This window comes from Rissa tridactyla, chromosome 6 (assembly GCF_028500815.1).
Source record: "Rissa tridactyla isolate bRisTri1 chromosome 6, bRisTri1.patW.cur.20221130, whole genome shotgun sequence".
Lineage (NCBI taxonomy): Eukaryota > Metazoa > Chordata > Aves > Charadriiformes > Laridae > Rissa > Rissa tridactyla.
In genome coordinates, this window is record NC_071471.1 from 17,994,073 (window position 1) to 18,016,340 (window position 22,268).

The window sequence follows — 22,268 nt, forward strand, 5'->3', positions numbered from 1 at the left end:
GAGCTCGGCAATCTCACTTGCTTCAATACTAGCCTGGGGGTATCACTTTTAACACAATTATAGAAACCTAATAGAAGTTTTCAGTACTACACATGCCTGGGTGCTGAGATTAAATTAGAACTGGTTAGTAGTATCTTGAAGTCTTTAATAACTCTGATACTAAAATTAGTTTATCTCATCTCTTTCATCTTAATGCAAAATACCCTCTCCAACAGAAAAAGAAGAGGGGAGGAACGCAGTGACCCGGTGGTGACAGAACAGCACACACTGTGACCACTGTGAGACGCAGGCTAAGGGTCGCAGCTCTCACCCCAGAGACAGAGAGCACCCCACAGTGCCGCTGCCATCGCCTCTGCTTTGTACCTGCCCTGCCGATTGGCAACAGGGAGACAGCCTTACGGGCAAACTCCTCCTTGAAGTTTAGGGACGAAGCCATTCTACACACCAGAGAGAAAGAACCATTTGTGAATGAGGGAAGAAAACTTACCATCAGCATTATTTCAGCAACTGATCCTGCTAATTTCTCTCTATGACTTTCTTACCTGCTTTTCTTATTTCCTGCCCCTTATTTCCTAATAATTCAGTTTGGAAGGAATCTCTAGTTCAACGTTGCCCTTAAAGCAGGTCAAACTACATCAGGGCTTCATCCAGCCAAGTTTTGAGCATCTCCAAGGATGGATGACCCCGCAACTTCTCAGGGCCCCTGTTCCAATATTTGACCACCCTTGTGGTAAAAATAAGTAAATTTTAAAAATGCACGTAATGAGAATTTCCCATGTTCCAACTTGGGTCCATTGCTTTTCAGCGTATGACGGTGTGCCTGCAAGAATCTGGCTCCGCTTTCTCCATTTCGTCCCAATAGATAGTTGAAGACAGCAGTACAATCTCCTCTATTCTTCTCATCCTACAACTGAACAAACCCAGCTCTCTATTCCCACGGGTGCTCCAGACCCCTGACCATGATGGGACCCTCTGTTAGGCTCTAACTCTATGCCATAGATGTGAGGCACCTGCATCCCAAGATGCCTCTCTCTCTATTTCATTTTCTCATGAACACCTCCCACTGTTCATGCCTCGGCTTCAATTCTAAATGTTTACAGCTTTCCTAAAACAAATCCATCTTCTGTTTCATATCAGATGGAAAGATTACTCTGATGATTATGGACATTATTTTTCCATTCAAGTCTGTTTTTTCCCTTGAGTACTGGTTAAAACTGTGGCTAAGCTTTTTATTTTTTCAAGTGAGAAAACTATCGACTTTACAACCTTGCTGTTATTATAAAAAAAAAAAAAAACCCACAGGATAAAGTATCTTGCTCCACTTTGAGAAACAAAGTCATATTCAGAAGAGCAAGAAAAATTATACTACACTGGAGTCTAAAGCATGAGGATTTTGGAAAGAAATAATGATCCCTATTCAAAACTCCTCTGCAACCCTAAAACACTTCATATGTGCCAAAGGCATCACCTTCAAACACCTCTCCGTCACAATTATAAATTGCTTGGGGCACCAAATGCACAGAAAACTACACATCCTTTACCTAATATCCATCTGGCCAGCTCTACTGAAGTCAGCTGTGGAGTATTTCGTTGTGTGTTTTGGGGGGATTTTTTGTTTGTTTGTTTTAAAACAGCAGAGGGTTTTGGGCTCCATTCTGAACTTTGGTACAAATAAAGTCAAAGAGACTTTGGCAGTTAAAGCTAGGTGAGTTAGTATGTGTTCCTAAAAGCAGAGGCCTGTTTAGCAAATAAAATGAACTTCTTCCAAAAGCTAAATATACATATTCATTTTGTTAGCTGACCATGTAATTTAACAGTTCTTCTAACACACAGGGGAGATGTTAACTTCCCTGCACTGTCTTTAAAATGCTGTACACGCTGTAAAGGCTATACTCTGAAAACAGAAAGCCACAGACTTAACACATGCTAATCGATCTACCTTCACCAACTTTTTCAAAGACCGGCTGATTTTATTTTATTTTTCTAAACATGCTGAGCCTATAGCTTCCACTGAACACAATACTCCTTAGTAAGCATGATCAGAGTGTGAACGCAGTGCAATCTGTCTTCTGATAGTTTTTATTCCTTTGTATTTTGAGGGACTCTTCAACAGTATTTCCAAACAAAGCTTTAGTTTGAAGCCCAAGATTTTAATGTTGTACATATGTTTTCAAAGACTCCAAGATTGATTATGCCTCTAACACAGAGGAAGGTGCCAGAAGTACCTTGCATTGTGTCTAGCCCAGCTGAACAGGAGCCAACACTTTGTCCTTCTTGAGACTCATCTGTCTGGTGCAGCTACTGTCTCAGCTAGAGGAAAATTCAGCAATTAAAACCCAACTAATTTAGGGGAGGAAACCAAATCAAATGAAAAAGGAAGCAATTTCCAATGAGGGCTCCCCCTGAAACCACTTGGTGCATGAGAAAAGCCCACACTAGCACAGCCACACCAGGGAAAGGGAATGTAGGCTGCCAGAAGTTTGTGAGGCCCTTTCTTTATGTAGCTCTTGTGCCCCAGTGGTGCTAAACCTTCAGCTTTAGCTTCAGTTAATTACCTTAAGCCACAAGGCTGCTGTCAAGACAGACTCATCCACAGAAACACAAACCATTCTCACCTAGCAGGGAGCACCACTCACTGTGCACAGCCTCACATCACAGCTCAGTCCCATTGCAACTAATAAAGTATTTTCAACTAGAAAGACACACAAAATATATTGAACTCATTAAGCACAATGCGTGCATAGTCCAACAGCTACTTTTTGACTTGCCAATGTTTAAAATACGGTAGTTACTACGCTTGAAGTAGTGCGTGCCAGGAATTATCAGGGAAAAAAAAAATCAACAAGCAAGTGCAACAGCCTAATTTGTGCACAGTGTTATGCACTAGTGCAAATGAGTGTGGTACTTTAAATAGCAACTAACCCTATAAACCACCTGCTCCCGTGAGCGGGGATAACATCCGGGTAGGCTCCAGGGAGCAGAGACTCTTTCTCTAAATCAAAGGCAGATGGCTGTTCTTCCTGCCTCAGGTAAACTGCAGCCAGGCCCTCCCACACACATTTTCTGACTAGTCAGAAAGAGCATTTCAATCTCTTTCTAATTCTTCCCTCTATTTTGTTAAAGTAATCCTACTATCAGCTTTAATATAAAGATTACATAGAGAAGCAGTATGTTAATGGTCCTTCTAAGGCCAAAGAGCTGAAGAAATTCCAAAACAGAGCCTGAATTTGTCTCTTCTCTCTATATGCAGCTTGACAACGTGCATATACCCATGACAATTTACAAATGCAGTTTGGAAAATACAAACCATGAAAATTTCCTTTCCTCCCACCCATTTTTCATATGGTACATTAACAGGGGTATTGTTTAACTTGATCAGTGGACTTTACATTCTCACTGTTATTCTAGAATACACTGAAGCATCACTAAGGCTATGACCAGATGGTGCTATTCCAGTTGAAATAATCAAGGGTAAAAGATTAACACCTCCAGTTTCATCAAGCACCACTTAGATGACCTACAAATGTAACTACTAGCATGCGTAGCTACTTCCAACACAAGTCAAGTCAAATAGCTTGCATTAGGCTCAACAGTTCTTGAGTAGACCTACAAAAAACAAAAAACCAAACACAAAATGGGAGGACCATTTTGATTGCACTGGAATTACGCCAGCAGATTCAAGGGGGGTGGAAACCTGGAATGGGAAAGGAAGGAGAACAGCGAGAAGAACTACATGTCATGACTCTAGAGAGTTGGCAGCATCAGCAAGTGCCACAGCTTGCACAACAGCTGGAGACCATCAGGCACTGGCCCTGATCAGCTTCCGGAGCAGGAACTCTCCAAAACAGTTCTTAAGGGCAGCATCTGCACAATGCAGCGTTGTTAGGCCTGTTGCTAAGTACTTTGTGTCTGAGTTTTCCCCACTTGCCTCTATTGCTTGCCCAGTTCTCGCTGCTCTTGTATTCTGATTTTTGGCCTAGTTTCCAAACCACCTGCTGCCCTACAACATAGATTATTGCATGCTTGTACTCATTAGCTTTTTCACCTTGGCTTGTACCCCACAGAACCTGCCTCATGACTGGACCTGAGAAGCAGAACACATCTGACTGCCCTAAACGGAATGTCCCTCCACTCACCAAAATGTACACAATCATTAACTAGCCACTTCATCCCTTTACTCCCCTGACTCCCTCTTCTGACCTTGCTCAAACAAGGTCCATTCTTCCCCATGGGCACTCAGTTTCCCTTCTGCCTGCCTTCTTCCAACTGCTTGCATACCTGTGGGATGTCCTGGAGAAGCAGAGCAGTTGGAGACATTTCCATCTCATGGGCCTCAGCTTCCCTGCAAGGAACAGCAGATGTTGCAGGGAGAGACCTACTCATGCCACTCATCCCAGATTTTCTCAGTTGTTCCTTAGATGCTGGCTGTACCCGGGAGGCTGAAGGCAGACAGCCATGGTGGCAGTTGCAACCACTATTGCTCACCTCATGCCTGTTACCAGACCTCTGACACAGTGCCCATGAGCACTCCCTAATTTGCCACAGGCATCTTCAACCAGGTTGTTTTTAACAGATGATCTGCCTTACCTGGTCTAATTATGTGTGGAGCAAGGCAGGGAGCTCCCACAATGTACTGACACAGCAGCGGGTGATGCTGAGCAGCTGGGGACCATAAAATCCTCCTGCACTTACGCAGTTGCCTTACAGGGGAGGATCTGGTCTCCAGTTTGGTACACTGGAATAATAAGAGGAGACGGAGTACATACACAGGAATGGAAAATCCTGTAACATGCCTACAAAGCATCTACAATTAGAAACTTTTCAGTGGTTCCCAAAACAGCCTGGCTTTCAGTAGGATGCTGGAAGATGCATCTTTGGTGTCAACGCCAAATAGCCAATAGCACTACTGCTCCTAACTACTCTCCTTAAGGAACAAAGAGAGAGTGATTAACCTCCCACCGTTCACTACTCCCTTCTCTGGTCTTCTCCCTGCCAGTCCTCATCTCAGAAACAGCATAATTTCAGGAGCAGAAGGCATGAAACCCACCTTATGGAATCTCAGTCCAAATTGTTTACGTTTAAAATGGAGCAGGTGAGAAGAGACTCAGATTGGTAAGTGCCAGGTGTTGAGCAGGGCAAGTGCTAGTTGCAATGCCCAAGGGAGAGCACAGTGGTCACTACCTCCAGATCTTGTACTTTTATAGACAGGTGATAAATTGTTTAATGATGATTAAATGAAACAACTTCACATCAGCCCAGTCCCAAGTGAGGCAAATTCTTTGAAGGTGGGCCTGAGAGACTTGTTGACAGTAAGATTGTGAATGCTAAAGGGCTTGCTAACTCCACAGTACATGCAAATTAAAGAGATTTACACTCTTGAGGATCCATCCTTCTCTTTCCTCCTAGAGATGATATAAAAGCATGAAAACTAGACTGATGCACATAAAGTACATTTATAAAACAACCAAGGCTGATTGAGGTCAGTGGGTCTACATTATTTCTACATTATTTACTGTGATGCCAACTCCTTCCTCAACTTTCCTGGGACAATATGTATAATTGCAATACAGAGGTGAGAGAAAAATTATGAGAATTTTCATTAATTTATTTAGAGTCTACTATGATTCATCTTTCATTATGTCTCACTGCATTCACAGCAGAAAATCCCATACATTTTTTCCTACTAATAAAAGTCATAAATACATACAAAATATTTGCTACAGGAGAGCAGTAAATCTTCCTGTTCCGTATTATCCAAGGACAATAATAAACTAACAACTGCATTTCTGCTCTCTGGTGAGGAAAGCATTTCACTGCCACAGAACTCTACTGAATAAACTCTGTGGCATTTCACTGCCACAAAACTCTTCTGAACGAAGTGCCACACAAACCACATATGGTGGAAAGCCCAAACTGAAACACAACTATGCAGCACTCTGTGGATTACAGTGTTTACAGCAAAACTGAAGTTGTTTTTAAGTGAAAGATGTAGGTTTCTAGCCCTGTACGGTTATAAAGAAAACTTCTGAATGCAAATCAATATGAGGCTGTCTGTCTAGTTCTTCAGGGAGATGAAATAAAATAGCTTTATGAGAGGTGTGAATTGCCTCATTCGTCTCAACTTTGAAGCCTAACGATAATTCAGATGTTAACGCCAACTGTTTTACCAATGACAGATGACTTTTTTTTTTTTTTATAGGAACTGCTTCCTAATATGCCTTACCCACTGTGGCAAAATCCATATAAGGTAGCATAGCACAGAAAATTTAAAAGGTCTTGATACACTCACATTGAATTGTATTTCTTATTATTTTTCATTTTATCTGTCAACATAAAAAAAAAAATCTGTAAGAAGGTTAGACTGGAAGAAGAAACAAAAGCAAAGAAAAATCTAAAGGAACCTAGGGACTACTAGATCTTTGGGCCGTAGCCGCAGGAGGGAAAATTGCAAGAACAGTATTGGAAAAGTGAGGAATAACAATTCCCTGACCCTCCCTTCCCCTCCAAGATTTGAATACTTCCATTTTTACCATCTCACTTGAAAGCTATACATAAAGCCAAGTGCTCAGACATGTTCTCTTTCCTTAAAACATATGCATCAGTCTTCCTTGAAGCGTTAATGCTACAGCCTAAATCCCAAATGCTTTTGACCAGTTCTGCCATTTCTCATTCTGAAGTCACCAAAGCTAGAAACTGTCCAGTAAGCCTGTGTATATCAGTTTTCACCAGTATTTGAACTAATTTCTTTAGGATTGCATTCCCCCTTCCATTTTATTTCTTTAGGGAGAAGAAAGGGGAAAACTCTAAAAAGCTGGGTGAAATCCCCAAAAGTTTGAAGAAAAGCACAATGAGCTCTTGATACTATTTACGCAAAAGGAATAGCAATCATTTACAGAGGTAAAGCAAAACTAAGCAACTGATTACTAGGCAGGACACCCCTCACTACAGCCAATTCTTCAACTTCATCACCCATGACACAATGATTAATTAAAACAGGCAACAGCAAGGCTACAGTATCACAAGGTCTCTGCATCTTGTTCCCTTTCTTCAGTTCCTTGTGCAGACAATTCTCCTTCTGTCAAGAGCGGTGACACTGATGTAAAACTAGAGTTCGTTGTCACGAAGTAGACGCACAGGGATTGGAAGGCAACCCACAGCAGGCAAAAAGAGGAAAGAGCCCAACATACACGACAGTCTAACTTGCGATGAATGCTCATTCAGCATGGGCGTGCACAAGAAATACAACTTGCCAGTGCTGTCTCAGGAGTTGGACCCCACACTGCCATGCTAGTCTATTCCTCTGCACACCCCCGGAGGTACAGCTGGCAGAGCTGAACGCTTGTTCCGAGTTATGCCATGTTGAAAAGTGCAGGACAATTGCACAGCACTTACAGGTAATGAAAACAACAGCCTGCAGCCATCACCATGCACCACACCCCAGAAGTACCAGTTGACAGCCCCACAGGTCACATACAAAAGACCAGTAGCCGGTTTCTGATGGTCTGGGCTGAATCTAGATTTATACTCAGATCGCTTGTTCCATGCTAGACCACATGAGCAATACTTTGCACAAAGGGCAGGAAAGAGGCAACGTGAGACCAGAGAGTTTGGTTCAGCATCCCCTGATGTCAATTGAGACACCCAGTGGCATCAACAGTCATATAAAAAAACCCAACTAAATATAATTAAAGACACCAAACTACACTTCATGATTCTGAGGGGATTTAGCAATTTGAGATTAACACAGCTCCGAACTCAGCAGGCTTTGGGTCAAACACTTAAGTGAATCCTGTTCCAAGAGCACAGCCAGGAAACCCCAGACGACTTCCCATTGTGAAAGAGTAAAAGTTAACAGAAAAATGAATCTACCAAGAATTATAATTTAGAAACACTTTAATTACCTTAGAGTGACATGCACTTGATTTCAGACAAGTACTTGTGATTTTTAGCTGCATGCACTCAATTAAAAATCAATGGAAGGTCAAACAGTGAAAACCTCAAACACATCAAGGAGCTGGTGACAGTATTAAGTGGTCCAAAAAGCAGCAAGGGCCCATTAGCGAGCTAATCTAGCCCCCATGAAATTAAGGGCCATATGACAGTATTTCCACTTATGCACATAGTTCTTCGAAGTAAGGAGTGGAAATGGCCTACTGCCCTTTCTCATTTGTTTTTGCTTTGCTTTGTTCTGTCCGCCTAGACCATGGAAATTCTTCTGGTTGTACCAGAAACAGATTCTACCTGGTGCTTTCCCCAGGGCAACAGCAATGAGGAATGAAGAACTGGATTAGAGAAAGTCCACCTGAAGGGGCCATTCCCCAATTTCTCAGTACCAGCCATACCCCCAAGCTGGAAAGCAGGCAAGCTCACTGCACCACCCCCTCCTGGACCCCAGCAGTATGTTTAGCAGGAAGGCCTGTATCTTGGCTGGGACATCTTGAGCCAAGACAATGGATTCCAAAACAGATACAGTTTCCCAAAAACTGAGGAGAGGCGGGATCCTTTGGGAGATGTTCCAAAAGCCTTTAAACTGGGACCACAGACCAACAACTTTTGAAAACCAGTGTGGAAACATTTGATGAGCTCCTAGGTTTGGCAATACTAAAATGCATGTTTAACCTTAGGCAAGTTCCTTAGTCTCCACGCTTTGTTTCCCATGTGTAAGAGAAGGGGATACTTACCTCTCCTCTGTTTGCTTAGATTGCAATGTATTCCTAGTGGAGACTGCCTTTTGCTATGTGCATGTTCAGTGGTCTCTGAGAGCCTGGTTTTGATTTTGATCCTATGCACCTGTTATATAAATTAAGAAATCATGTTTCTTCCCTTACATCACTAAAACAAGGCACCATTCACAGTACGCTGAACTGATTATGTTTCCCTTCTTGCTTGTGTTATCCTGTCAAAATTTAACAGCATTACCGATGCTTCAGAGCTAATCGTCCAAGATGGACAGAGCAGTCCACCGTGTTGCAGAGCTGTTTGAAGCCAGCTATACATGCTGGCAGGCAGCACTGGCTACACTCAATCCACGTTTGGAAAGGCCAGAGGCAGGCAGTTAGAAAGGAAGCCAGGCTGAGGATGGCAGCCATCAGAGACACAGCAGCAGCCAAAGTGACACGAGCTGGCCCTATTCACTCCTTGCTACCCAGCTAATGTTTTGGCACCTGTGACAGTGACTCTAGAATAAACTTTCCAAATCTAAGCCAACACCCCTGCCAACAAACGACGTCGACACTTTTCATCAGAGTTGGGGTTTATGTCTATAGGAGAAGGACACAGAGTACGGCAGGTCTGTCACCAGCAAAGGGAGAGCTCCCAGCAAGCTTTAGATCACAACCAGGTACAGCCAAACCACAGCTACTTTTTGTGGAAGGCAAATGTTTGCATTTCCTGACATATCTAGGGCAAACCAGGTTAGGAAGAGTAAATGATTACTGCAGCTTGAAACTGAAAATGCAGTACTTTAGCCAAATACAACTTTGGGCCGCTCCAAATGATAACGATATATTTTTCCCCAGACTTCGAAACTAAGATTAGGAGACTAAAGTCAAGCCTTCTCTGAGCAAAATTTTGATAGCCTTTCTCTGAGAGCAGTGTTTTCAATCTCTTTTTAAAAGCCCTACACTGTTTTTCTCTGTGGTGGTTCTACATATGCTTTGTTCTCTTGCTTTCAGACTCATTATACCTCTGTTTTTAACTGTCCATGTAAGAACAGAAGATAACTAAAAAGCACATGCTATTCTGCGCTTCTGAAAGACTGATTCATCTTGTGTGCTACAAGGAGGGAATATTTCAACTGTCAACACAGGGCAGCCATACAACACCCTGGGTGCTGTTCCCTAAATATTACTTAGGAAGCCCCTGTCCCATCTAAAAACATGACTCAAGCCTTCCAGTTTCCACTCTTTGTATTTCCTTATGGAAGGACAATGGGGCAGGAAACAGGGGTTTGAGATTTCATCCTCTGGCAAACTCCAAGACAAATCATGTGGAGTACAGCCATACGGTGTTTTACAGACAGACATCCATTGCAAGACACAAGCTCTGATCTGGAAACAGTAGAGGATGATCTGAATGCAGGCACAGCCTCAGGCCAGGTACGGCTACACCACTTGCAGTCCGGCACTGGATTGTAGCTATTCGGAACATGCTGGAGCAAGATCAAATCCACCTGGCGACATAAGCATAAACAATCTGATCTCTCTGAGCCTTTTCAGCCACAAAGAAAGAATAATTTCTCTGCATCTGTAACAATTAAACATTGCTCAATACTGAACATCCCAAAACAGTTACACATTAAAGAACAGAAGGTTCAGGGCCAGAGCTATTCTTTACCTGGAAAACTGGAGATCCTCAGACTTGCTCTGAAAAACCTGTTTCTATTTGCAAGAGACCTAAAACTTTGGCCATCCTCCTCTGTTTTCAGTAGCCTGACTTCCATCTTCTGGCCTACACACCTGCAATACAGTGAACTACTGCCAGCACAGTCTAGTGTGAATATGCATTTTTTTTTTTTCAAGTTAGGAGCAAATGTCCCACTGCAGCTCTGAGACATCCTACTTCATATAAGCCTCATGTCTCCAGGTATCTCCATGCTCCTGTGCTACAACACTGCAGTTTTCCACTAGCTTTTCTGCATGCTCCCCTCTACCATTACTTGGCAAATCTGTGAATTAGTTATTTTGCTTTAACGAGCATGGAATTTGGTATCCACACACGATATGTCTCCTACACAATTCCTTCTTCACAATACTCTCAAACTTACAAAGGAGAAAGAAACATATTCCTTGGGCTCAACTACCAAATAAAGTTATGATGCTTAATGAGTCACCACATCTCAAATTGACTTCATTCATTCCAGGTTAAATTAGTGCACTTTATGTCAAATTTATTTCAGACTCAGAGCACACGCAGTTAGTTACAAAGCTCGTTGGACTGCATGTGTCCCAAAACTAGGCTGGACTGACTTACATAAAAAACCTTAATGCTATACGTGTTGCTAGTGCAAATGGATAGAGCACTGTTTCAGAGCAGAACAAACCAGAGCAGTTGTCATGTATGTGAATGTTACCGCAAAGAGGAAGGTGTTAAGAATAGGATAAGAAGCAAAAGGCATGTGTTTTAGCAAGGGAGTTAGGTTTTGCATTAGGAAAAAAAACCAAAGCAGTAAGGTAACTAAGCACTGGAATAAACAGCCTAAGAAGGCTGTGATCATCTATCACTGATTTAAACACAGCTTATCCTGGCTGCAAGTAGCAGAAATGGACCAGATGATCACTTCAGGTCCAATTCAGTACTATTTTCTATTATTCTATTCTTTCAGCAGCTCTCAGCAGTGTATTTTTCTAATTACACACAGTTTTTACCAGATTACTTTCCCTTTATTCACATTTCCTAGCACAAACACCCAGGGCAAGCTGTTCTGGACACTAGCTGCTTTGGCACTACGTTGCTCTACCTTTTGTGAGGATTTGGCCCTTAAGATCTCTCAAGAGTAGAGCTTTAATTTCACAGCATGGATCTTGCTCATTTTACTCCATATTTACAGAGAACAAAGGGAAGACTATGCAAATGCCCTGCTACTTAGACCTGAACAAAGTGGACGCAAACATGTAGATGTGAATGGGAGACATAATGGTATGAAAAAAGCAGCCCTTTTCAAAAGTAAAATGACTTTGTCAGGGTCCCTTTGCACCATGTGCATGGATGATTTGTGACAAAACAAAAAAGTGCTAGCCTAGCACGTCACCCATGTCAGAGATTAGAGCACTTCAAAACCCTCAGTAGTTCAAGCACTTTCTGGAACTTGAAAGGCTTTCTTAGGCAATGCTTAGCTTCTTTATTGCTTTTACACGACTTTGATGTGCACCTAAGAGTGAGGAATCTTAATCTGAAGGTTTTCTATGGAATACCCATATTGTATATAAATCACAAAATCTTGTCACCCTGATTAACACGAGTCAGAAATTTGCAAAACTTTGTGCCTCAAGTTAAAAGATTCTGAGTCATTATTTTCATACCCAAATAAGAATCCTTAATTTCCAAGCACTTAGTTACTTTCAAGAGACTTCTCTAATAATAGCACTGGAGTAATATTTCTCATCATTGACAAAGTAGGGTGCACAAGGCGGTAGTCGGTTATACAAGCGTCACTTTTCCTCCATTCTCATTCTGTCTTTAAAGCAGAGATTTAAAGTTCCTTAAAGTTAAGGGATTTGTCGAAACACAATCAATTTCTCATATGTTACAAAACCTCTTCTCTGAGTGCAAACATGGATGTGTAAACATAAGCTTCATTCTCCCCCCTCACTATACACACTTAACCCTCAGTAGCATTAATGGGAATTATGCATGCATAACAAGCAGAGAATAGTCCCCTTATGAATAGGGCCCTTGTTGGAACAATGAATACATTTAACCATTAACATCTAGGGATGTGCCGAACTATCCAATTTAACTAGCTACCAAACAAAGCTACCATGACCTATCTGATATTGTCAGGTTCGGAACGCGGCTCTCTGAAATTTGTCTCTCATTTGTTTTTAAAGGACTTGACAGTGGTCTGCGCAGCAGAGCGGGAGCTCTTTGTCAGAACGAACTCCTCAGAGAAGGATGGCCCTCCAGGAAGGCTGTCATTTCTACCATGTGATGGAAGAACTCTGGAGACAGAAAGACCGTGACCCCAGGAAGCAAGCAGAGTCACTAGAGGACCATAAAATCCATATATACTTATTTCAAATGCATGTATACGTTGACCACCAATATTAATGGAAACCCAGCAAGAACACAGAAAGGCAGAATATAGCCTATAAAAATCATATAAAATAGGCTAAAAACCACATATCAAAAGAAACGAGGGGAAAAGCTGATTAGAGACAACTTCTAGGGGAATAATTTTCTGTCTTGTACAGCTCTGAAGTTCCTATGCAATTGCCTGGTTACACTTGCTCTTTATTCCTACCTTTCAGCTATCAAAAGGCAAGAGAGAACATGAGGATATTATATGTCTTAGTGATATTTCCTGACACTTTTGAGTGGACAAAGTAGCAAAAATATTTAATGGTATCAATGGTATCATCTGTGATATTTAAAATTCCTCCATTGTCTTAAGTTCCTTCTGTATTCTTTGAACTAGTGCCTTGAAATTTCACAAGTAAAAACTTTACACATTAATCATGCATGTATGAATACACTGAGGTAATTAATAACCATCCTTTAAAATTGATGTACTGAAAAAAGTAAAATAGATGGATTTATTCTCATGAAAGTATGTGCATAGTGCTTATCCGTAATAAGAGGCAAGGTTGTGGTTGCTCCATCATAAATCATTCACTAAATACTGCTAAGGTGCTTGGCGCTGCACAACAGCACTTAGAGCCCCAAGGAGGTCCAGGACAGTCAATGTTCTATAAAATTCATCTGTAAGACTGCTAGGGCAAGCCCTTGGCACGCCTGTGCAGCCCCTTCTACAGAAGAGACCACCCTCAATCCAGAGTGAGCCTTTGGCTGCCACCCTACTATGGAAGTGCAGAAACCTCTCACCTCAAGAGTAAACCCACCAGAGGCAGCTGAAGCATCTGCTGAAGAAAACTGTGGAGCAGTGGAATTGGTTACATTGCATTTCTAAGCTGTGTAGGTTTACTTGCCATCAGATGCCACTAGACTACAGGACTCAATATGGAATTGCCAAAGTCTTCCCAGCCACCCGAGTTTCATTTGACACCCTAGAATTGGGGTACAAATATTGTCCCTATGTTCTTCTATAGAGTGGTGGTAAGGGCCAGTGCTGCTAAAGCAGTTCAGACACAAAGGGCTAATTCCAAGTATCGGCATCACTACAGAAAATATTTAGCTCTTGAAACAGACAAAATGCAGCCTTAAAAAAATTATATATTTTTTTTTTATATATATATATTTTATATATATATATATATTCTGGACATCCATTATCTTTCTAACGAAAAGGGCAGTTTTGCACAGTCCTACTACCCTTACTCCACACACAACACCAGAATGGAGCTAGTACAGATCACACGTAGTCTCCTAGCACACCTGCATCTACTGGAGACCACCCTGGGTCAGGAAGGACACAAAAGGAGAGAAAAGTCATTGTCCTCCAAAGTCCATACGATGTAATCCTGTGACGCAGCTCTGAGCTTGGGGCTCAGCTTACTTTTGTAGATCCAAACAGAACAAGATATTGCGCAGAAAAATATTTTGCATTTTTCTATTAAATAATATATTGCCTTAAAAAAATTAAATCTTGTGTTTGGTAGAGGGTGGAAACAGACTTTCTTCTCTATTTTTTTTTTAATCCTTAAGAAGATAAATCATTAAATATTAGCTAGGTACCTCATTTCATCCGCTGTTGCTGCTCAGAAGTTACAATAATGTGAATGAAACAACTATCTGTAAATATCTCTTTATAGATACCAGGATGATTTTATAGCGAAATTAAATAGCAATACCTAGTCAAATTGACAGAGATTGAGAGACTAAGTATAAATTCTGTGTCATGGGCTTGGCTGCTGTTCGGAAATTGATTCTGATCCATCAAAATTCACATGTTCCCCTAGAAGCAGATGCTGTGCTCTAAACTGGTAAGTAATGAGTATGTATTTGAAGTATTATTAAACATATGCCTCTTTATCATGTCATTTTATGCTTTCATGGGAGAAAGATTCAATTACAAAGACTTTGCAATACTTGGAACTATAGCTCTAGTTTTATACCATCTAAAAGCAAAACCATTTTTAAAAAGAAACGTTTTACTGCCCAGGGCACATTTTACACAAATCCCTGCTTCTTACAGATACTCAGGTTCATGCCAATTTTCATTATTAATTTTTATAAAAGCTTTTACTCATTTTGATGTATTTATTTTATTGATTTATATAGCAATTATTATCATGCCAACTTTGTTTCCACTTATCACATTAATACCTTTTTGTTAATACTGCCCGTTGGTTAAGAACTGACTGCTCAGCCCTGCAATACTGGGGTGGGGGTGTGGGAGGGATATTTTTCTCTTATTTTCCAATTACAATCTGATGGCAAAACTTCAGGGGCATGTAAGGTGCTACAGAGGCAGCTCTTCAGACCCACCAGTATTTTAAAGATGGGTCATTTCTTACTAAGCGTGTTTTCCATCCTGAGATCCAGTTCGACACCAGAATTGCCAGATCTTGAGCTGACCATTAAATAAATAAATTTAGAAAAAAAAAAATCACTACAGTCTTTTCAGCAGAAGTTTTTAAGAGAACAAATAGACAACATGAATTGTAGGAATACTTGGCTCTTTCCCTTGACTCAGTTTGGTAACAAGATTGTGTGTTGCAGGGAGAATAGGTTCTCTTGGATTCCTTCCCAAGACACTTACAGGAAAGGTTGATCTGAATAACTAAGCCAGTTTTCTACTCACCTGGACCACATGCTCCTGCAAGTCACTGAGGACACTGCTTTTTCTGAGGCTCACGGATATGAGAACTATAGATTTCCATCTGGCAGTGGAACAGCGATTCCATCTTTATGAGGCACTAAGTAAGTTTAAACAGATTTTTTTGGAGTATAGATTACTCCCAGGAGGGCATTACAGAGTGGGCAGCTGGTCCCGCGTCAAACAGAAATTTAAGGCATGGGAAAAGAAGAGGGGAGAAAAAGATATTACCGCTGGCGCGAGTCTTGCCTGCATCCACAATCATCACCAGCTTTAGGTTAACACTTCTGGTGACAGTCAGAGCTTGAAGAGTGCTATAAAATCCTGAGAAGATTAATGAAGGAAACCTCCTTACTCCAGAGGGGCTGCAGGCTGCAAAAGCATAGCTTTTCTTCTGCTCAGAACAGCTACTGCAGCAAGTGCATACTCCAGCCCATGACTGCTCAGAGACTCTGGATAGCCTCCTTCCTCCTCGGAGCTGCCCCTGGATGAGAGGAGTGAAGGAAGGACAGTTTTCAGGCTCAGCTTCCAGTTCATCAGAAACCAAGGTAACTTCTAGCCTTTTTCCTCACATAAAGAAAGAATTAAGTAGAAGTCAGCCTGAAGAAATTATACTTTTCCTGGCTGTCATCTACCTCCCTTTCATGGCAGCTTTTCAGAAATACCCCTTAAAATAACATACCATGATACAACCTGCAGAAGGAGAAACTGAGGCATAATTGGTCTTGTTTTAGGCTATTCGGAGAGTGACAAAGATGGTGACAGAATCCATCTCACATTGGATCAGTCCACTCCCTCCAACAGGTCAACAGTCTGTGGTTTAAACCACCAAGAAGCCTTTGTGTCCATACATAGGCAAATACTAAGTGTAAGAGGAAGAAACCTTCCATTTTAACAAGCTGCAAGTAATGCCAAGGACATTTCACAAACTTGTTATAGCTAGCAGGATTTTCAAAAGGAAAAAGAAAACTCATGGAAACGAGACTGGGTTTTGTGCCTTTTCTTAAAATCTTAACCACCCTACAGCTGTTTCTGAGCATTAACGCAACTGCGCTCATCCAGGAAAACCCTTTCCCTCACATGTACCCTTCATCCACAGTACTGAAGACAGTCCCACACAACCACATATGCAGGTTAACAGTAAACCCAAGTATAAATTGCAGTTCACACCAGAGGATTTTAGTCACTCATCCTGATGAGGCAAAAAACTTTCCAGAGCCAATAAAGCAAGCACATTTCACATCTGGCACACACCAGACTTATGAGTGACTTTGACAGAATGCTGCTGTGAGCAAAATACGTTTCAGCACTGCACCTTTACCAGGGGAATTACAGTGTTCTCATTAAGATGATAGAAATAAAAAGCTGAGTGGTAATAAAAGAGAAAAACAAGAAAATAAAGCGTGGCATGACCCATTTCCCAAAAAAGTGGCTAGTTTAATAGATATTCTTGGATATATTCAAAAAGGCATCTAGCTCATGCTTTCTCAACACGATGAGATCTTTGCCACAGGCTGAGATGGGATGAGATCCAGTCTAATGCATGCACCACATGCGGCAAGGAGCCTCTGGTAGGAATCTAGGACTTTCCCATTGCTATTCAGAAAACAAAATAGTTTTAATGTGTAAATTGTTAATGCATGTCCAGCTCTGCTATAAGATATTCAGTACATACACATGGTAATGAATGCTTCCGCTGATTTAAGGCGCAGGATGACAGTAAAGAATAAAGAAGCTCTGAATAGGAAAAACTCTGCCCTTCAGAAGTGAGTCCTGGAGCACAGTCTGGGCAGCTTCTGTGCTCTTGGTAAAGCAGTAAAGCAGCAAGACTGGCAAATCGTCCTTTTGGTAGTCCTCAACAAGGTGATTACTTAGAAGGTAAAAAGTTCCTAGAACTCTTTCACAAGTGACAAACATTTCCCTTGCTTATCAGAAATCAGATTCTTCTATCTCTACACTTGTAGATTTACAGGGATTTTTTGTTTGTTTTTGCATGACCATACACTAGTCAATAAGCAAGAGAAACAGAACGGAGCCTATGTAAATAGAGAGGATGTTCTTGTGGTTACATGATTACCAACAGAACTGAGAGAGCTACTTTTATTCTGGTTCTGCTACAATTCACTGCCTGAATATGGACAAGCCACAGACTCTAGTTGTGTTCATTCACTTTTCCTACTGCGAATTTGGAAAGCAGCGACCACCCGCCACCACCGCGCTCTGTGCCACAGAAAAGACTGTGAATAAATGGAACTTTAAACACAGTCCATGCCAGTGTGCAGTTACGCTGTAATATAACCCAGGGCTCACAGGGTATCACTAACGGCAGCCCCATGTCTGGGAAAAATACCATACGTAGCAGTACACATCAGATTTGAGCTATCTAGACTCCCTGGAACCAAAGGCTTAGTCTCCTGGCAGGATTAACGCAGCCCTTCACTCCTGGAGACAGCATACGATTCTCCCTCATCAAAATGTTAACCAAGGAGCTCCTACAAAAACATCCCAGCTCAGCCTGTGATAATCAAAGTGCAAGACTGGGAACATATTACCTCATTTTCCAGTCTGGGGGAAGACACAAAGAGCCCTTCCTCTGAATCACAGCCAAGGCAGCAGTACCTTTACCTGACCAATCTGTTTGCTATTTGCAGCAAATTACCCTTGAAACATTCGGTTTGTTCCAGAAAAACTGACTACCAAATAGCAGCACAGTGGAGGAGAAAGTCTCACAGACAGACCAAGGAGATTTGCTGCTCAGAAATACCTGTTGTCTGGACCTCTTATCCATCCCGTGTCAAAACACTCTTTTTTCTTAATCCTGCACAGAAAAATATCCGGTATCTTTTGAGGAAACTATGGAAAAGACATTTAAGACGAGGCTCCTCAGCATCTCTAAAACCTCTCTTGCAAAGGTGATTTTTCAGAAAGGTTGCTGCCAGATTCACGTCACACCTTAAAAACAAAAGCATAATTTCCCCAGGAGTCTTCCTCCTTCCCTTGCCAATTCATTTTGTACAAGAGGCTGGCAGGGCCTGCCCAAAGCTAGTCACTCTCCATCTCACTGTAGGTCATGCTGACATCCCTCTCTAAACTCACCTACCCACTTAGGGACCACAGTGACCTGTCTGCAGATCACGTGTAACATGGGGAAGCAGCCACCAGTCCCCATGAAGCTCGTATCCGGGATCCATCGGTGTGCAACTTCAACACCACAACTAATACCAGAGGAGGGTGTAGGCTACAAACTCTCCCAAGTATTTAGAGTTATGGGTGAAATGGGCAATACCCATAAGAGGAGACAGAACACACACACCTGATGGTCTGCCTGCTGATCCCTCATCCAGCGCTGGGTTGGGCTTCTCTCCTCAACTGAGCTGCTGATTTTCCTGAAGGTTTTAAGAACTTAATAATCCTTAAGATTTTAACCTCTGTCAGATTTGTTGTATTAGCCTATAAATACTGGCTTGAGCTTAGCCAAGGGCTTTCAACACCTCTGTGATTGAAAATATCTAGTAAACAGACAACAGGACTGCAAAAGTTCTATTTTCTAGAGAAAACAAGCCAAAAACAACATGCAGACAACTGAGGACTGAGAAGCACCCCAGCGCATAGGCAGGTCTGGCCCACACGAGCAGAAGTTAGCAGGAAGCTCTCCACAGGCTTTATTCAGCTCTGGATTCAGCTGAGCATGCTGCTTTCCAGTGTCACCCCCAGCTGCCCGCCTCTTTTCCCCTCTTCTACTTTAACTGGCAACTGTCTGAAGTCTTCAGGGGAGATGCTTCAACATTTGTGTGTTATTAAAATGCATAATAAAATGAGCTTCAATGTCCGAGACACAGAAAGAGAGTGTGTGCTTAGGGGGCGAGGTCATATTAAGATATATTCACTGATAACAGCCGCCAGATGAAAACAGTGGAAAACACTTCAGTACTTAATTAAGAGGGCACAAGACAGGAGGAATTACTACCTGGCAAGATATCATTAAAACACACAAGCTTTGGTGGAGCTGAGTATACTTAATGAACAGGGAAGATGAAGATGCGCCACTTCTCCTCAGCTCTCCTCTGCTCCAAACATCCTCTTCAGAAGAAACCTTCATGAGCTAAAATTTAAGAAGGTATTTTCCTCCCTCACCTTCTCTCATGTTATTTATTTTCTGAGAGCTTGTTATTCAATAGGGAAGTTCAATATCACACAAGAATACAATTAAACCTCTCTGAAGCATTACAGCATCTACACATTCCTCCTGGAAGCACACAATTTTCCCCAAGTTTCATCTACAGTACTAGAGTTTTATAGAAGATATAAAACCAGTCAGTTTAATTAAAATTGTAAGAAATTCTTCCAGAAAGAGCTCAGGAAAGAAGGTTAAATACACATCAAATTGTGTGAAAATCCTTGTTCCACCTCTTTTTTTTTTTTTAGCTAGCTTTCATATTTAGCTCTCAAAAACAAGTGTGATCTGAAGCCTCTATCAGCACAAGAGAACAATACCATAATTCAACTTTCCAAATGCCATTCCTGCAAATCTCTTCTTGCCACAAAACGAGGAACGATTCCTTGCTCGTGGACAATTTTATAGCCCCTGTGTCATCTCAACTACTTTATGCAAAGCGAAGGTAAAGATCACCAGCACTGTGCAGTTGCTTACAGCCATAAGAGATCAGGCAATGGCCTATCAAATCTAGTCCCCAAGACAGAAACCCATGCCAGAAAACATATCCAAAACTCATTTAAGATAAGCAGCCTTTCCATCAAACTCAGCAGGCTTTGAATTGAACTGCTTTAAAAAAAAAATGTGAAAAAATAATAAAGTAACAGCCCAAATTGACATTTATACCGCCAAACACCTACAGGCAATTGTGCATGAGGGAGCTAGAGATTGTTTTATGAGACTGATAGTCTTTGCTTTTTTTATTCTGGTTCTTGTAAACATTTTCTTAAAACATCTAAGAGTCAGGGATGTGACTTCATTATCTAGATAGATACATGGTCATTTGTAGGACTTTAATCATTTTTTGACATTATAATGTACTTTATCCCCTTACAGCAAAACCTACCTGGTAATTGTAGAATATGCAAAAAAATATAATCTTTTCTTATTATATGTGTGTTCCTTTTCCATTTAATTGCTGTCAGGCATTGTTCAGGAACTGTATGAAACAGCAAAAGGGAACACCACTCTACTGATCAACTTTCGCAAGTATTACATACTGCAGAATTACTGCTTCACTAAGCAAACGCTAACTCCTGTTGACTGTATCCCTCCAAGGTGTTACCTCTGCCTTTCCTTAGGACAACGTCCCTAAATTCATCTGCAAGGTAACTCCTCCTAATTCAGGAGTTACAATGCATTCACCAGCCTGCCCCAGGATCCCTACATCTGGGCAGCAAAACAAGCGCTCCTTAACGACTCGGTTACTAATTTGCCTACTAAGAAAGGGATCCTTTACGGAAGGAAGCCTCTGCTTTAAATCCTTAGCAAAGGGATCACACCGGTGTTAAACGCGGGAGGGGAAAAAAGGTCTGATGGAGATCAATAAGCAAATACCTGCGCAATGTAAAAACCAAGGAATCATTCCGGTCTCTTTTCCTAGCAAGTCTTTTAAAATGATTTAACTAAGAGGCGTGCCAAAGCCGCTCCGTCCCCGCTACCTGTGCCCGGCAGGAAAGCCGGCGCTGGACGGCGGGAGCCGCGGCGCACCGGCGTTTCGCAGGCAGGGGCGCAGCCCCCGACGGCGGCACCGGGGCCGGACCCCAGGACGCCGCCGCCCGCGGGAGCCCCGCTGCTCCGAGGGCACGGACGGAGGCGAGTCCGGCAGGCACCGGCTCCCCCGCAGCAACCCGCGCCACCGAGAAGCCACCCCGCGGACGGGTCGATACTGACCGGCCGTGGGCACGTCGGGGACCAGCTTGAGTGGCCCGATCTGCCGCAGCTGAAACGCCGTCCGCACTTCGTGGCAGCTGGGGGACTTGCCCGCCGCCACCCCGCCGCACAGCCCCGCCGTCGCCGCCGCCAGCAGCCACAGCCCCAGGAGCCGGCGGCTCCCCTCAGCGGCCATCTCGCACCCCCGGCGGGCCGGGCCGGAGCGCTGCGGGGCGCGGGCCGAGTGCCGGTGGCGGGCGCCAGTCCCGGCGGCGGCGGCGCTGCCCCCGCCCGCCTCCCGCGCTCCTCCTCGGCGAGTGCGGCCGCCGCCGCCCGCCCCCGCCCCTCCCCGCCCGCCCGCGGGGTCCGAGGGGCGCCGCCGCCCCCCGCTCATTGGCTTCTGCCCTGACCGGGGGGAGAAGGCAGAGGGAGAGGCGGGAAGAGCCCCGAGGGACACGCTCGGTAGCGCCGCGCTGGCACCGCGCCCGCCCCGGGTAGAGGGCGAGCTGGAGACCACGGGCGAGGCCTGGCCACCTCCAGCCCCACCGCGCTAGCCCAGCTGTAGGGACGGCTGGTGTATTGCTGCGCTGCTTCAAGAGAAGTTGAACAGAAAAGTTTTTAGGCGCCTATAGGCACAGAGCATCTCTACAGTCTCTGCAGGCTGTTAAGCCTCAAGGAGCAGGTCTGGATCGGCTCAAGTCCCTGAGGGGTCTCAGGGTACAGGACATCTATACCAAGGGAGACATGTCCTCTCAGGGGAGAGACGCACATGGGTATATCAAGGAAAACACCAAGGTACAGAGCGTCAGTCAGAGCAGCAAGTATAAAAACCTCTAAGCACAGGAGGCTGGAAAATCATGCATGGTTTTGCTTTAGTTCTGAAATTCCCAGCAGGTGACATGGAGTCCATGGAAGAGTCTTCACAAGACAAGTGTTAATTCCAGCCAACGGTCACTGCAGAGACTA

The 22,268-nt window shown here is 43.0% G+C and overlaps 1 protein-coding gene across 2 annotated transcripts in view; it reads right to left on the bottom strand.

Annotated features, from left to right (window-relative positions):
• Positions 1-21,579, bottom strand: part of LOC128910883 (glypican-5-like) — a 387,498-nt gene extending 365,919 nt beyond the window's left edge. For both annotated transcript variants that reach the window (XM_054204811.1, XM_054204810.1), the window contains exon 1: positions 21,324-21,579. In XM_054204811.1, the coding sequence (XP_054060786.1) occupies positions 21,324-21,498 (175 nt within the window). In that variant the 5' untranslated portion in view covers positions 21,499-21,579. The remainder of the gene's footprint in view (positions 1-21,323) is intronic.
• Positions 21,580-22,268: the final 689 nt, after the last annotated feature.